This window comes from Colobus angolensis, unplaced genomic scaffold (genome assembly GCF_000951035.1).
Source record: "Colobus angolensis palliatus isolate OR3802 unplaced genomic scaffold, Cang.pa_1.0 Scaffold224, whole genome shotgun sequence".
Classification (NCBI taxonomy): Eukaryota; Metazoa; Chordata; class Mammalia; order Primates; family Cercopithecidae; genus Colobus; species Colobus angolensis.
The window spans coordinates 1,567,359-1,584,075 of NW_012115422.1; the positions used below are offsets into that span (position 1 = coordinate 1,567,359).

Here is a 16,717-nt window from a genome sequence, read left to right on the forward strand (position 1 = left end):
CTGTGATGTCACCTTGTACTGCGTGGTTTTGAATAGCCCATGTAATGTAATGATTAGCATTCTCAGGATTGTCCCTGCTGCTCCCTCAGTTGTCCTCATTGCTGTGGTGTGCTTAGCAGCAAGCCAGCGTTTTGAGTCCTGAAGGGACAGCTTGCCTGGTATTAGCTGGATTTAGTCTGACTCCTACAGCAACTTTGCCAGCCTGGTGGTTGAAACATCACCCAATACCTTTACATGATGTTTAAAAAAGGGCTGTGGTGAGGGCTACAAAATTGCTGCTTTTGGCAAACCCTTCTTTAAACATTCCTGACAAGCTCTCTTTTGCCTTGGTGGATTTTGAAAAAAGAAGGCAGAACAAACCAACCTGTCTCAGGAATCAAAGGCAGATATATACACTTCTTTTCTGACAGCCTGCCATTTTTCTTTGGAAAGAATACCTTTAGTGTTTAGTGGTTAGTGCATTAGTTTACAATTGCTGCTGTAACAAATTATTAATACCATAAACTCCTGGCTTGAAACATCAAGCATATATTACAATTCTGGAGGTCAGAAGTTCAAAATCACTTTCACTGGGCCAAAATCAAGGTGTTAGCAGGTCTGCATTTCCTCTGGAGGCTTAGGGGAGAATCCATTTCTTTCCTTGCCTTTTCCAGTTTCCAGAGACCACCTGCATTCCTTGGCTTGTGACTCCTTCCTGTCTTCAAAGCTGGCAGCATAGCATCTTCTCTTCCCTTTGACCTCTGCTTCTGTCCTTATATCATCTTTATCAACCTCTCACCTCCCTTTTATAAGGATCTTTATGATTGTGACTATACTAGGCCTCCCTTGACAATCCAGGGTACTCTCTCTGCTGTGGTTTGAGAGTGTCCCCTCAAAAATTCAGGTGTTGCCAATGTGACAGTACTAAGAGATGGAACCTTTAAGAGATGATTAGGTTATGAGGGTGCCTCCCCTGTGGATGGCATTACATGCTCTTATAAAGGGGCTGGACAGAGGGAGTGGGCCCCTTTTATACTGTTCTGCCACCTCCTGAGGACACTGCATTCTAGGCACCTCCCCTCTGGACGACACAGTTTTCTAGGCACCATCTTGGAAGCAGAGCTTGGACCCTCACCAGACACTGAACCTGCTGGCAGCTTGATCTTGGACTTCCTGGCCTCCACAACTATGAGAAATAAATTTCTATTATTTATAAATTACCCAGTCTGTGGCATTTTGTCATAGCAACCCAAAACTCCCCATCTCAATATCCTTAATTTAAACGACATCTGCAACATTCTTCATGCCATGAAAGGAACAAGGAATGTTGTTGTGGGAATTAGAAGTGGACATCTCTGGGGGCCTATTTTTCAGCTGATCACAGCTAGTGTACACTCTCTCTTTAAATTCTCAATTCTTTGCATTTGGATTTAGATAGTCAAAGGCCAGATGAGCCTCAAAGCCACTTTAGACCTAAGAATCCCACTGTCAATCCAAATATAATTAGTTGTCATAGAAAACAGAACGAATTCAAATCCCAGCCCTCCGTGCTTTCAAAATGATTTGATTCGTGCTTGTATTACACATTAATATGGTTCAAATCACACTGAATATAATGCTTATATTATAAGCAAGATATAACATAAAATGAAAAATCTCAAGGCTTTTCTTTCAATTCCTGACCTTTACTCACAATAAGAGGTAGAGGCCATTAACGTGGGTGGCTGTGGAGATGGGGATGAATTCTTTCTCCTTTCCCCCATATTATTGTCATGATAAATGTTCCAAAACATTTATTTCCAACATGATTGGGGTTGTAGCATATTCCCAAAGATTATTCATAGGTGCTGTACCTGTTCTCTATTAATAGCTAAGAATTCTTATGTAGATGGCCTTCACTTTTTCAAAATGGAAACGATATACACCCTTACTCATGAAAGAAAAGCTTTTGTGACAGCCATAAAACATTTAAAAAACTGTTGCAGAGTATCAGCTGGTCAAGACAGTCTCATAAAGGCAAACTAGGCTCATTAAGATCATTGTTCTCCAGTAGGTAATTTGTGCTTTGGAAAGAGGATTCCATCTGCCTTTGTGAAACTGCAATGCAGACTGCCTCAATACCTCCACTTTACCAACACTTTCCTTTCTACTGTTTCCCTCCAGTGCAAAGGCACAACCATAGCCTTCTTCATGATGGTTCCTCATCCCAACTCTGGATAACCACCAGCCACAGCAAGGGCTTTCCTCATTCTCTCTGAGCTTCAACTCTGAGCTGAGGCGCTCCCTGACGAACACCTCTGCACAGCTCCAAGTCCACACATGTAGGATTCTTATCCCACTCCCTGTGGCAGGAAGGTCCTTGAATGGTGATATATGCCTGGAACCTTATAACATTTTAGTGATACTAAGGGAATAATAACTGAAAGAAGAGTGACTTGGAACATTTCCATGCAACACATACACCTTGCTATTCAACGGAAATGTAATTTAGAAATAAGAATCAGACCCCAGAAATTTCTGCACATAATGGACAACAAAAATACTCCATTTAAAAATCATGCCACAAAAGAAATGATGTTTATAGTGATAAATCTGACAGTTACTATAGTTACCATTTTGAAATACTTTACTTAGTATATTTTTTAGTGTAAAGTTTCATGCTAAAAGACACATAAGAAGATATTTTTTAGTTTTACAAATTAAATAGCAGAAGGAAACTTTTATGACCAAATACTAGACATTTAAAATTTACATGATTATTTTTAAGCCTATATCAGAATTTAGAGTAGTTTGGATAAATGGCCAGTATTCAGTATAGTTGTTCTATACAAATAGATTTCACGTATATAAACAAGTACTTTATTTCACAAAGTATCTTAATACATCCTTGTGTTGGTTATTTCTGTATGTGCAAATCTCATGGTTTCTAAATTTATATCTAAATATTCATGGTCATATTTTGCAAAAAGTATTGGATGTATTTGATTTCAAAATGTCACACAGAAAATATTAGTGACTAAGTGGTTTTTCAGAATTTGGTAACCGTCTTTGAAGATGAATTCACAGATTTTTAAAGCTTCAATCTGATTTCACAAAAATTTAGTAAGGACAATCCAGCTTAACAAGTTATCTTTAAAATTCAGTTTCCAAGGCAACCATCATAGGTCCCTGTACATTGCTTTAAAAAAATCATTTTTATAAATTTAGTTACTGCAACATCAAAGGCAAGTATTAAATATAACTGCTTTACTTTTATCTCCTTTTATCAGACTTTTTGAACAAGCTGACTTTTCTCTTTTCAGTGGACTAATGCCAGATCCCTAGTGTGCTGTCCATCAAGAGCCAGAAGGTTAAGAGCAGATAAAATATCAAATTTCCAAAGTGGCTGCCTGAAAATCTGGCCTACTGCATGTGCATAATACCAAACCAGGATCCAGCCTACTGGATATGTATAACAACAAGTCTCCTTCTACCTTACCTCTTATAACTTCACAGCTGACTCAATCCAGAGACAAGACAAGAGCTCTTACCTGCACATTTCACTCCCTGAGCAATGAGACCCCACATAAAGTTGGCACAGTATTCACACCAGTGTGGCCCTCTGAATGTATGGACCTGAAAAAAAAGGGGGCAAATTCAGGACAGGGGAAACACATGGATGGGAAGACTGTTTCATATCAAAGCACTAATACACAAGCCACATATTCTATATATACATGAGAGAGAGACAGAGAGAGATATGGGGTCTCACCGTTGCCCAGGCTGGGCTGCAGTGGTGTATCAGCTCACTGCGGCTTCCCTCAAGTGATCCTCCTACCTCAGCCTCCCGAGTAGCTGGGACTACAGGCACACACGACCACACCCAGATATTTTTTGTAAAGACGGGGTTTCACCATGTTGCCCAGGCTAGTCTTGAACTTCTGAGCTCAAGCATCTGCCTGCCTTGGCCTCCCAAAGTGCTGGGATTATAGGCGTGAGTCACCACACCCAGCCCACAGTAATGAAGGGGCAACAGGGCTGCATTTAGAAGAATCTTGGTTGAGTGAAACTGACAAGCAGTTAACATTTTTCTCAGAGCTTGATTTCTTCTTTGTTTTAGGAATGATAAATCAGACCAATATTCTGTAACTTACTTTTGAAAACTATATAGTGGAGTTTTCCAATGTCCCCTCAGGTGCAAGCACCCTCATCTACACAAATACTGGCATTTCTATGTACTATGCTATTTCTACAGTACTATGACATGAAAAGGCATCAGCAGCCATATAGAGTATGTCTTGGGTCCTGTCAGGAACTTTTCAGATAATTTACCTTCTGTGACCATGAGTAGGATCACAGATATTAAAGGAGATAATTATTGATGGGTCACATCAGAATCATAAAGGCCCAATTTCTGCTTACAACTTTTGATATTTATTATGTTAGCAAAGAGAATAAATGTATTTTAGAAACTGCAGAGCTACAGTTTATCAGAAACATTGTTTGAGTAATTATTCGCTAACCATTCTAGCTCACAAAGGTTCTTTCTACTGTATTTGATTTCTTTTCCTTGAAAAAGAAAGGACTCCCCAAAGAAGAAAGGATTCAAATGTTAAGATACCTATCTCTTTTAAATACAGGAAAGAGAAGGCATTCTAGGTTAACTCCAATGAAAAAATATTGGTAGAATATTTTGCAGAAGCAATGAATCCAAACTCTGAACATTAAAAAATGAATAAAATTTTTAATATTATCAGTAAATTACAATTTGATTCCAACATAAATATCTGCCAAACCACTACTGTACATAATAAAATTCACAGCTAAGATTGTCATTTTTACAACTGCTGTATTAATGTTTTGACTAAGTCTTAGAAACCAAGTAAATGATTTTTAAGATATGAAACTTATTTCTTCAAGTGAAAATACCATAAATGTAAGACATACCATTATGTATTCCATTTAGAAAAACCATACCAATTAAATTATGACAAGCCATTGGTTGTAAGATAAATCCCAAATTCAGAGACATTAAAATGGAAAATGTGCATATAAGAATCAATGAAACATAGTATATCAGAATTCAAAATACTACATTGGCCCAAATATCCATATAAAGCTGCAACGGATAGCCACGCATTCACTCAAAGCAGGTATGTGCTTGTGACTCTTTGTTGTTGCCAACTGAGTCTGAGTACAAAATTTTATGTTGATTTTGAAAAGAAGGTCATGATCCCTTCTATGTGTTTTATGGAGGAGGGTGAGGAATGCAGGCACAGTTGCCTCTGGATTGTTCACGATGTTCAGAGCCTGTAAACTCAAAGTATTTCCTGGAGTTGCTGAAGTAGAGCCCAAGATCAACATCCAGATACTCTGTAATGTCCCTATGTTCTTCAGAGTGAATAAAACTGGATAAAGCATGCAATCGTGCTTTATTCTTATGGGAATGAGTGAAATAGTGCTGATTCAGAAAGAGAGTTACATAATCATGAAACAGCAACAGAATTGTGAAGCTACTTTTAGAGAAAGTCTTTGGGATGCAAACTCACTTATAGGTTGCCAAACCTCAGGATAATCAGTATCATTTACTTGGTAAGGAGGCTAAAGATGCAATGAAAGTATGAAGGAAGTCCCAGGAATTATTTTGTGCCTATCAGTTATCTTATGAGAAAGTGTCTGAAAGTTACACAGGGAGAGCAAAAAGAGTAGATGGTGTTTTGTTTGTTATTAAACAAACAGGCATTTGGGAAACAGCACTGGCTACTGAGCTGTTGTAACAGAACCAGTACTTTCCTCACCTTCCTGAAAGTAGCAGTGAATGTGGCATTTCAAAAAGCCTGGGATATTTCTTTATATTAGATATGCTGAAGAGAGGATTTTAACTGTTTTAACTGTCCGAGCAGACCCCATGTTCTCCAATTAAAGGGTTACACATGTATCTCAGAAAGCAAACTTTAGGAGATTGTTACTTATTTACAGTTCATTCTTGGGCAGCTTTTTAATGAAGGCATCCTGAGTCATTCGAGGCTGGGTTTTTTTGTTTTTTAAATCATTTAGAAGGTAGCTTATGTAGCTCTCCATGAAAATGTTCTAGAAATAGGCCTTGCAGAACCAGCAGCTTACAAAACTGTATTTGTATAACAGGGTTTAACTGGATTCCCTTTTGAATTTTTATATCTAAAACTCACTAGAATTTTTATATCTAAACTCCATATATCTCAAGTTTCCTTTGTTCTGTAACCTGTATGACTCTATGACACTGGATTATAGTTGTAAAAAGTTGATTACTGTAGCCTTTGAGTCTTTTTTTATTCCCCTAAAGGTCATCAAAACAAATACTGATTTTATTCATTAATTAGTCATTTTTATTCATTCATAAACATTTATTAAATGATGACCTATACAAAACTAAAAAGGGGTTTCTCCTACTAAACATGGTGTGAAAATACTCTAAATCAAAATATTTGCAAAGTGTGAGAGAAGCTGGGAAGAGATGCACCCCGTGAGCTAAGTCCTGAGGTGAAAATCAAAGACACAAGGCATAAGAGAAACAATGTGGTGTTTTGAGAACTGCAAGGAAGTTCAGTCTGGGTAGAATGGAAACGACTGTCCTGGCAGGAGATAGGAGAGGCACACAGGGCCTTTTCAACGCCTACAGATTTGTATTCTGTCCAGTGAACAATACAGAGCCACTGAGGATTGTTAAGCAGAGTGACACGGTGAAGGGGACAAGGCTGAGGGAAGACAGACTAGGTAGGGTGGTGCTATGGCAGTCACCAGACAACAGACGATATGGATCTGAATTCGGGCACTGCTGACTGAGAAAAAGGGACAAACTGGAGTTATTTAGGAGGCAGAATCAATAGGGCTTCGTAACTAATTGAATCAGAGGCAACAGAGAGGGAAAGAAACTGGTCTGTTAGGGTTTAAGGTCTGGTGACTGGGGCATGAATGACATTAACAGAGGTACAAAAGTAGAGAAACTGGTTTGGAAGTGAGGTGGGAGGACTGTGGAAGGGAAAGGGAAGGCTGACTCATAAGAAAGAGAGGGTCACTGATGGAGCAAGGCTCTGGAGAAGTCAAATGTTGGAGATAGAATCCAGGGCAGAGCAATTAGGTTTGAATACAAGGAAAATCACTTTCCCCCTTCCTGAGTTGGAAGGGAAGAGGGTAAGAGGAGACAGGCTGGCTGTGCAGGACTGGTGGTGGGGCCTGCAGTCAGAAAGCTACAGGAATTCATGCCTGGCAGTCTATAGTCTCTGAGAATCAGGAAGTAAGTTCAGTTGTGGAGCAAATGAGGAGTTTTGGCAAAGTGGGGAATAGGAACTGGAGCTAAAACTGGCCAGGAATTCAGAGAAGGGTTGCTGGACATGAAAGCAAGTTTCCTTTTTGGGTGATACATTATAAAATCATACTATACCAGCCAGTGTCAAGCACATTAAAGAAAAAGTGATGAATATTTTCTTTTTAAGTGGGTGGTTATGCTTTATCTAAATGTTTCACTTTATATGCAGTTTTACATGATCGGTGATGTTTACATCACATACTTTGCCAACTCAGAAAAAGATATCTTTAAAAAATCAATTGCACAAATTATACAACTTAGAATAGCTTTTCAGTTGTACTGTACCATCTAGCATGATGGTAATAGGTGCTGTTTCCTATAGATAATTCTACAGGCACTGACATCTGCAGACAATTTTGTTTACTAGACATTGTTGTATTTTAATTACCTCTTTTTAAAATGATGAAATCCAAATGTAATGAACATTCAAAATATAATTAAAAGGCCATAAGTTGCATCTTGAAGACTATTTGTGTGTCACAGGATGCTAAGGAAGAACTAGGTGGGATATGTGGGAAAGAAGGCCTGGGGGGCTCAAAAGGGGTGCAGGGGCTTGGGCCTGAAGCTCTAGATCACAACAGAGAGTGACTTTTGCCTAGAATTGCCACACTCTCTAGAAATCTGCAATCCATTCCTTTGGGTATGGTGCCTGATAAGACATAATTCAAAAGAACAATCAGCTTCAGCATATTACATTATTAGTGAAGTCAAAAATGGTCCCAAGAAAAGCAACCTTATTAGTGGGCCACAGATATTTTTTTCTAGGCCACCTCCAAAGCTTTTGGTCCATCTTGACAAATGAAAGTGACAGAGTATAAGGCATGAATTACACTTTAATGAATAAAGGGCAAAATGAACTAGTTTTAAAAGCCCTCTTATGCAACTGGAAAGAAGACCATTTTATTACCATGACATCTGAGGTTGCTTTTAACCTGTGAACAACTCCTTTCACATTAACCTCTCTGTGAAAACAGAGATGAAAGACTGGATTAATTGATCCCCAGTACAGTCTTATCAGTGAAGGCATTGGTCAGAAGCAGGCTGCAAAGGACAGGGTGGGAGAGGGTGGGCTATTGAGGGGCCCATATGGCACAGGCCAAGTGTCATGTGTCTCCTGGGCAATGACTCAGGTAAAAACTGAAGTCATTCTCAGTTGGGCCTGCCATATATTCAGACTAAAATCCTGGCTTACACAAGGGAACAAACACCCTGCTTCTCATCATGTTTATAGCATTCATATCTCCAGTTTGAATGCCAGTAACAGAAACTGAAAAAGAAATCCATGATACAGGAAGATAAAGAAGAATTCACCATTAATCTTCATTATTCCTTTCAAGTCAAAACAAGTCTCTTCAGAAATAAGCATGGATGCAAATAGCCAAGAAGCATGCCAGGAAAAGCTTGCTGCAAATGTAAGCCACGTTGGAGGTGGTATGATCATTATGAGAAATAAAATTTTGCTTGGGAAGGTGGCAATGACATTTCAGCTGCAGCTTCTCATTTGGGACTGTGATGAGTCAGTTCTCCAGCACACTATTGGGCAATGAGGGGAGAGAACAGATGAACAAAATCAAAACAAAAGGAATGTAGGTAGGCAGGCAGCTGGGCAGCAAAGTTTTTTCTTCCCTCATTTTTATGTTTAGGGTAACTAGAATGCACTCTTTTAAGTGACCAATGTTTGTCTCACCAAGATGGTCTTTAACTTTTTGGTCCATATGATATGGAATTTAGAAATCAAACCCTAATTTTACCACTGCAGTTTAAAGTACTTTGATTTATACTATTATGCCATGAAAAGAGAATACATAATACTGGCTATGATCATTAGCAAGAAATACATACAGGAGTACTTAAACTGGGAGGAATACTTACTATAGGAGTATCTTTAGTATCAAGGTAATACCTTCTTGCCTCATTGTTTAGTTATATCTAGTCAAAACTACTAACCACCCTATAACTCTGGAGTAATAATTTATAACAAAGAGCGAGGTTTTGGTTCAGTTAATCACCATGATAATGTCAGTTAAGCACTGACATTCTGCTGGCCATTCCTAGTCTTCTTGTCCTGATCGAACAGATGTGTAATTGATGACCATGGCAGGAAAGGCAGGAGACATGCATCAGGCACTTGCTGAAACATAGCTTTAAGCACTGGCCAAGGCTAAGTGCCTGGAATAGAGGGGTATGCCCACTGGCCAGCAGCAGGCAGGAGTCAGAGGCACTAGGTAGCTGGGGAAGGGGCCCAGGTGCTAATGGCCTGTACAACCAGCTGCTATAGAGGTGGTCACACGGGGGAGAATTTGCAGGGTCTTTCTGAGCCACATACTTAACCACACAAGTAGTCAACACAGAAGCATCGTTTCAAAGAGAATGACAAATGACAGAAAATTGGTGACCTAATTTTAAGAGTAAGAAAATTGTTCAAATAGAAATACCATAAAATCCTACTAGACATACATTGACCTACCACAAATAAATGATATCCCTTTAACTGTGAGCAGTAACTACAGGAAAAAGCTGGTAAAATATGGTCATACTACAACAATACTGACCATTAGTAGGACAGTCACCAGGGCAATATAGTAATTTAGTTCTGCTCTCACACGAATGTTATAAAAATGGTTTATGTTAATTGGTATACAAAACAATATTTTAAATATGTGCAGAAAAAAATTATTATCAATTCTCATAAAAATACATTCACCACAATTCAATAAAGGCCTTACTAACAGAGCTTAAATTTTTTTAAAGTTTCCTTTATGATCTATACATTCCCAATCACCACTATGTTTTTGAGTAAGAAATATATCTAAAATTACAGACTGAATGCAAAGCTTGCACAGAACTTGCTTAGAATCATTAACAACCACATTAATGCTAGAACACAAACACAACTTCTGGTGTCAATGTTCTGTGCTAAGCTGAAATAGTGGCCCCTTACACAGAACCATCAATCTGAAACCCAGGAAAATATCAAAGTTCTCAAAGTAATCCTTTGATTATTATATGCTACAAGGTACAGATTGTATAATAATAAAAAATATAACCATTAATTCAAAGACACTTTCCATTTCAAAATATGAGTAGAGTATTATAAAATATACAATTTTAATGTTTAGGCTTCTTTTAAGTTTCAGAAGCAACTTTCTTTTTAATTTCTTTTCCCCTGATAGCTTTCCAAAGTGAATCACACTAAAGGTTCAAAAATGTTAAATGCTATAACCTAAAACACTTCTACTTAGAAAGTTAGCTTCATTACTTAGATGAATGAGTTTGTATTCAAATATCAGTAGTAAAAATCCACTCTTTGAAATACCAGTCCCCTAAGGTTATACTGTGTAGGTACAACAGGAAAATAAGTAAATGGTTGTGCAGTAAAAACCACTTACATTCCACAGCTGAGTGACAGAAAATCTCTATACCCACATTATAGATAGGTAACTGAACACTGACATACACAAAACCCTCAGACCAGTCTATAAAATGTGATCCACAATTCTTTGAAATCTGCATTAATAGATTATTTCCATACAACCAGGTTTCAATTTCTTTTTGAATTGGTTATAAAAGTAGTCATCTAAAGAAGTACTGTTAACATGTATTACAATATGAATGCAAGTATTCCTATAATACACTAAGAAAAAGATCTGACTAAAATGCACAGGAAGTTATTAAAGTATGTAGTTAAAACCTTTTTTAAAATCCCAGTACATTCTTGGATTTTAAAAATTGTTTTTCTTCTATTTCACTGATTGCTGCTCTTACCTTTAATACTGCCTTTCCTCAAGTACTTGGTCTAATTGGTTCTTCTTTTTCTAGTTTCTTAAGGTGGAACCTTAGCTCTTTGACTTAAGACCTTTTTCCCCCCCTTTCTAAATATAAGCATTTAATGATATAAATTTCCTGATAAGTACTACTTTAGTCACATTCTATGAATTTTGATATGTTGTATTTTTCTTTTCAATCAGTTCAAAATATTTTCTTTTTCTTTTTTTTTTTTTTGAGACGGAGTCTTGCTCTGCCGCCCAGACTGGAGTGCAGTGGCTGGATCTCAGCTCACTGCAAGCTCCGCCTCCCGGGTTTACGCCATTCTCCTGCCTCAGCCTCCCGAGTAGCTGGGACTACAGGCGCCCGCCTCGTCACCCGGCTAGTTTTTTTTTGTATTTTTTTAGTAGAGACGGGGTTTCACCATATTAGCCAGGATGGTCTCAATCTCCTGACCTCGTGATCCGTCCGTCTCGGCCTCCCAAAGTGCTGGGATTACAGGCTCGAGCCACCGCCCCCGGCCCTGGTTCAAAATATTTTCTAATGTATCTTGTGATTTCTTCTTCAACCCATGTATTTAGCAGTATGTTATTTAATTTATAAGTATGTGGGAAAATTTTCAGGTATCTGTTACTGATTTCAAATTTAATTCTGTTGTGGTTGGAGGATATGCTTTGTATGATTTTAATCCTTCTACCTTTATTGATACAGTCATGTGTCACTTAATGATAGGGACACTCTCTGAGAAATGTTTCATTAGGTAAACACTATCGAGTGTACTTACACAATATCTACATGGTAAAATCTACAATGTATTAGGCTCAATGGTCTCGCCCATTGCTCCTAGTATACAAACCTGTACAGCATGTTACTGTACTGAATATGCAACAGTAACACAATGGTATTTGTGTATCTAAATGTATCTAAACATAGAAAAGACAGGGTAAAAATATGGTATTATAATCTTATGGGACCACTGTCATAACTGTGGTCAGTTGTTGACTAAAACAGTTATATGACACATGGCTATATTTGTCTTATGGTCCAGAATATTGTGTACCTTGGTGAATCTTCCAGTTCACCTGAAAAGTTTGTGTATCCTGCTGTTGTTGAGTGGAGTACTCTATAAATATCAATTAGGTCAAATTGGTTGATACTGTTGTTCAAGTCTTCTATATTCTAATTTTCTGAATATTCTATCACTGAGAGAGAAGGGTTGAAACTTCCAACTATAACCGTGAATTTGTCTATTTCACCCTCAGCTCAGTTGTTGCTTTATGTATTTTGCACCTTTTATTAGGTACATATAAATTTTAAACTGTTATATCTTCTTGATGAATTTTACCTTCTTCATTCCCAACAATATTCCTTGTTCTAAAAATTATGTTTAAAAAAATACAGTCACTCCAATTTTCTTTGAATTATTGTCTACATATACATATTATTTGCTAGATATAGAATTCCAGGTTAATAGGTTTCTTTTCCCTCAGTTCTTTGAAGATGTTGCTCCATTGTCTTGCATAGTTTTTGATGAGAATTTTGCTTTTTCTTTCACTTCTCTGTGTCCTTTATATTTAATGTGGGTTTCCTGTACACAGCATATCACTGGATCTTGTTTTTTTATCCACCCTGACAATCTCTGCCTTTTAATGGTGTGTTTGAGTCATTTTCATTTAATGTAACTATTAGCATGTTTTCTATGCATTCCATTTGTCCTTTATTCCTTTTTTTCCTGTTACATACTCTGAATTAACTGCATATTTCTTATGATTCCATTTGTCTCCACTGTTAGTTTAACTATATCAATTTTAGTTTTGTTCTAAGGTCTAGAACATACATATCTTTTTTTTTTTTTTTTTTTGACAGGGTCTCACTCTGTCACCCAGGTTGAAGTGCAGTGGTACAATCATAGCTCACTGCAGCCTCACACTCCTGGGCTCAAGTGATCCTCCCACCTCAGCCTCTTATGCAGCAGGAATCACAGGCATGTGCCACCACACCCAGCTAATTTTGTCTCTCTCTTTTCTAGATAGAGATGGAGTCTTGCCATGTTGCTCAGGCTAGTCTCGAACTCCAGGGCTCAAACGGTCCTCCTGCCTCAGCCTTCCAGAGTGCTGGAATTACAGGCATTGGCCACCGTGCCCAGTCTACAATATACATTATTAACTTACAGTCTACTTCCAAATAATATCATGTCACTTCATGTAATGCACAAGAATCCTATATATGAAGTATACTTCCACTTCCCCCATCCTCTACTCTACATTATTGTTGTCATACATTTTGCTTGTATAAACTACATAATACATGACCATTTTTGCCTTAAAGAGTCAACTATCTTTTAAAGATACTAAGTCAGGAAAAATATCTTTTAAAGTTACCCATGCTTACTATTATTTCTAGTGTTCTTTATTCCTTTGTATAGTTCTACATTTCCACCTGATATCATTTTCCTTCTGACTGAAAAACGTACTGTAATATTCTTGTAGTACCAGTCTCCTGGTGATGAATTCACTCAGCTTTTGTTTGTTTAAAAAATAAAAATTTATTTTATCTTCATCTCTGAAAGATATATTTGCTAGATATAGAATTCAAGGTTAAGAGGTTTCTTTTCCTTCAGTTCTTTGAAGATGAAGCTCCATTGTCTTGCATAGTTTTTGATGAGAATTTTGCTGCCATTCTTTATTTATTTTTATGTAATGTGCATCCCCCCCACTGCTTTTAAAAAAAACTTTGTAAGACGTGTGAGTACCAGTGAAAAAGGAAAAGAATTTGTTTCCTCAAAGTTGACATATTTGTCCTACACTAAAGTAATCATTAAAGATATTAACAGAGAAGAGAGTATAAAAATAATTTCTATTCTTTTAAACAAATGTGCGTTTATATTCTTGAGTGTAAGTGTGCACATTTAAGATTCTATAAAACCATAAAACTATAAACACATTATGAAACTGAAATGTGAAAATAAAACTTAAGAGAAACCAAACGTATGTATAATTTCTAGATCCGAGAGACATCCTCTATACATTATGTGTGGGATGAACAATCTTGACTCTTAGGCTGAGGCAAAGTATGGATTCTCCTTGACTTATGATGGGGTTACATGTTAATAAACCCACCATAAGTTGAAAATATCATAAGTTGAGAGTGGTGTGTCTACTTGTGATATTTTCAATTTATGATGAATTTATCCAGATGTAACCCAATCCTAAATTCAGGACTGTACTGAATGAATATTGCTTTCAGACCATCATAAGGTCCAAAATCATAAGCTGAGCCATTGTAAGCCAGTGGCCATTGGTATCACTTTACAGTGAAAACTGTTCTTTCCCCAAATTTTCTCTCTCTGGCTGCTTTTACAATTTTCTCCTTAACACTAGTTTTCAGCAATTTATCATGTGCTTTGATGTTGTTTTCACCATATTTTTTTTCTGTTTAGTGTTCACTGCACTTTCGGATCTGTGACTTTTCATCAAATTTATACAATTTTTGGTCACTATAGCTTTAAATAATTGCTCTGTCTCCTGGTTTCCCATCACTGTTCCTTCTGTGACCCAAATTACACTTATGTTAAGACTGCTTGCTATTGTCCCACTGGTAAGTGATGTTGTATTCATTTTTTTTTTTTTTTTTTTAATTCTCTGTTCTTCATCTTGGATACTTCTATTATTGTATTTTCTGGTTTACTAATCTTTTCTTCTGTGGTGTCTAATATGCTGTTAATATAATCCAGTGTATTTTTCATTTCAGATATACTTTTCACCTCTAGAGATTCAACTTGGATTTTTAAAAACAGCTTCCATTTCTTTCCTCACTACAACCTTTAGTCTACTGTTAATTTTGGTCACACTACTAAGATAATACCCTCTTGAAGAGTCTTAACCAATACTCCATGTGTTGTGACTTCTTTCTGTTTCTACTAGTGGGCAGAATGAGTCTCAGTCTTCAGTGAGTTTCAGCCATTGTTTAGCCTATTGCTTTCTGGTGGTTTCCCAATAGTTTCTTCCCACGTATATACAGATAAGTTATCAGCAAAAGACTCAAGAAGGCTCCTCTGCAAATCTCCAGAATGCTTTTTGTGTGCAGCTGTCTCCTCAGGCAGCCTGTGCCCCATATATATGACCTGCTTTGCACCTCCCCCACAACCCCACCCTAATCTCTTTGTCCTTAACTGGGGTAGACCACAAGACTCTGCTTCGACTCCCCCTCTATGTGTTGTGGCCTGGGAACTGCCTCCAAGCAGTAAGAGTGATCTTAAGAATCATTTTTTTGGTATTCCTTCTTTCAGTTATCACAGTTTTATACTACCTATTGATCAATGTCTGGCTATGGTTTTTATATACTTTTTCTGGTTTGCTAGTTGTTTAAGATGGGAAGGTAAATGTAGTTCTTCCATCATGACTGAAAGTAGAAATTTTGTTTATATTCTTGGTTTTATTGATTCGTTCATGTGAGCGCCAACCAGTGACTTCACTAGGCTTCAGTTTCTACACATGTAAAATAAGATTAACTTAATCAGTAATTTTCAACCCCCTTTATACAGACTGAACTGCTTCAGAATTCTTCTGTAATCCATGTTCCATGAGCACATCTCACCCAGCAAAGTGTTACATTAACACTGTCATATTCAGTAGGCTGTTCACTAAGATGTTGCAATGGGTGATTTCATTTGACATTTAATCTTGTAGAGGGCACTGCTTATTTTTCAGTACACAGAACAAGTTTCTTATTTTTGCATAAAAGCTCCCAATCCATGTGAATTATATAGAACTGACCTCTTCCCCAGCTGCAGGGGAAGTCCTGGATCTAAGCCAGTACATTCCCTTCTCCTGACTGGAGCTACTGGTGCAGAGATGGGTATATGATACAATTGGTCAATGACTGCCAGACCCAGAACCTTTGTTCAAACAGTCTGTCTTTGAAGCTGACTAGAATCTGGGAGGATACAGAGCTGAAGACTTTGACAGTCATCTTCTTACCAGAGGGAGCCTAAAAATGAAGAAAGAGTTGGGAGACGGGGTTCTGGTGGCATTTTAAGCCCCTAAGTCAAAGGATATCTTCAATTAATGCTAGACTTTTTCTACTATGTGACACAACAAATTTCCTTTTTTCTTAGTCCAGTGTGGGCTGGGTTTTCTGACACTTGCAATAAAAGTCTCTCAACTGTTCCATCAAATAGTAAATGTATTCATGGTAACAGATCAAGAAAAACACACTGAAGTAATACAGTTGTGGAGTAATGAGCTGTAACAGCAACCATCAAAGCAAATTAGCACGCCCCCTAGAGATGGACTTCTCTTTAAGAACAAGGGCATGTGTACCAGGCAGAGCACAAGCAGAGATCAGTGTTGTGTCACATGCAAGAGGTGAAGCTCCAAACAAAGGTAGTTCTAAAAAGAGAAACAGGGAATATGATATTTTAGGTCTGATTTGGGCAAATCCATTCACATGGATAGCCAAAACGTCACCTCTAATACAAAAGACAGGAGGATATCACCTAAAGTGACAACAAACCTCTGACTACCATGACCTAAAAATACATGTGTTCTTTTAATTTTTAAGTCTGGATAATATCTTACAAAACACAGCAGTTCTATTTTTGCTCCCCAAAGAACATAAAAACATAGAAAATAAGCAGCTGATGATATA

General features: G+C 37.5%; 1 protein-coding gene across 6 annotated transcripts in view; it reads right to left on the bottom strand.

The window, feature by feature from the left end:
- The window catches only part of CHN1 (chimerin 1), a 202,453-nt gene that overhangs the window by 21,342 nt on the left and 164,394 nt on the right, over positions 1–16,717 (bottom strand). For all 6 annotated transcript variants that reach the window (XM_011943992.1, XM_011943993.1, XM_011943997.1 and 3 more), the window contains one exon: positions 3,510–3,594. In XM_011943992.1, the coding sequence (XP_011799382.1) occupies positions 3,510–3,594 (85 nt within the window). The remainder of the gene's footprint in view (positions 1–3,509; positions 3,595–16,717) is intronic.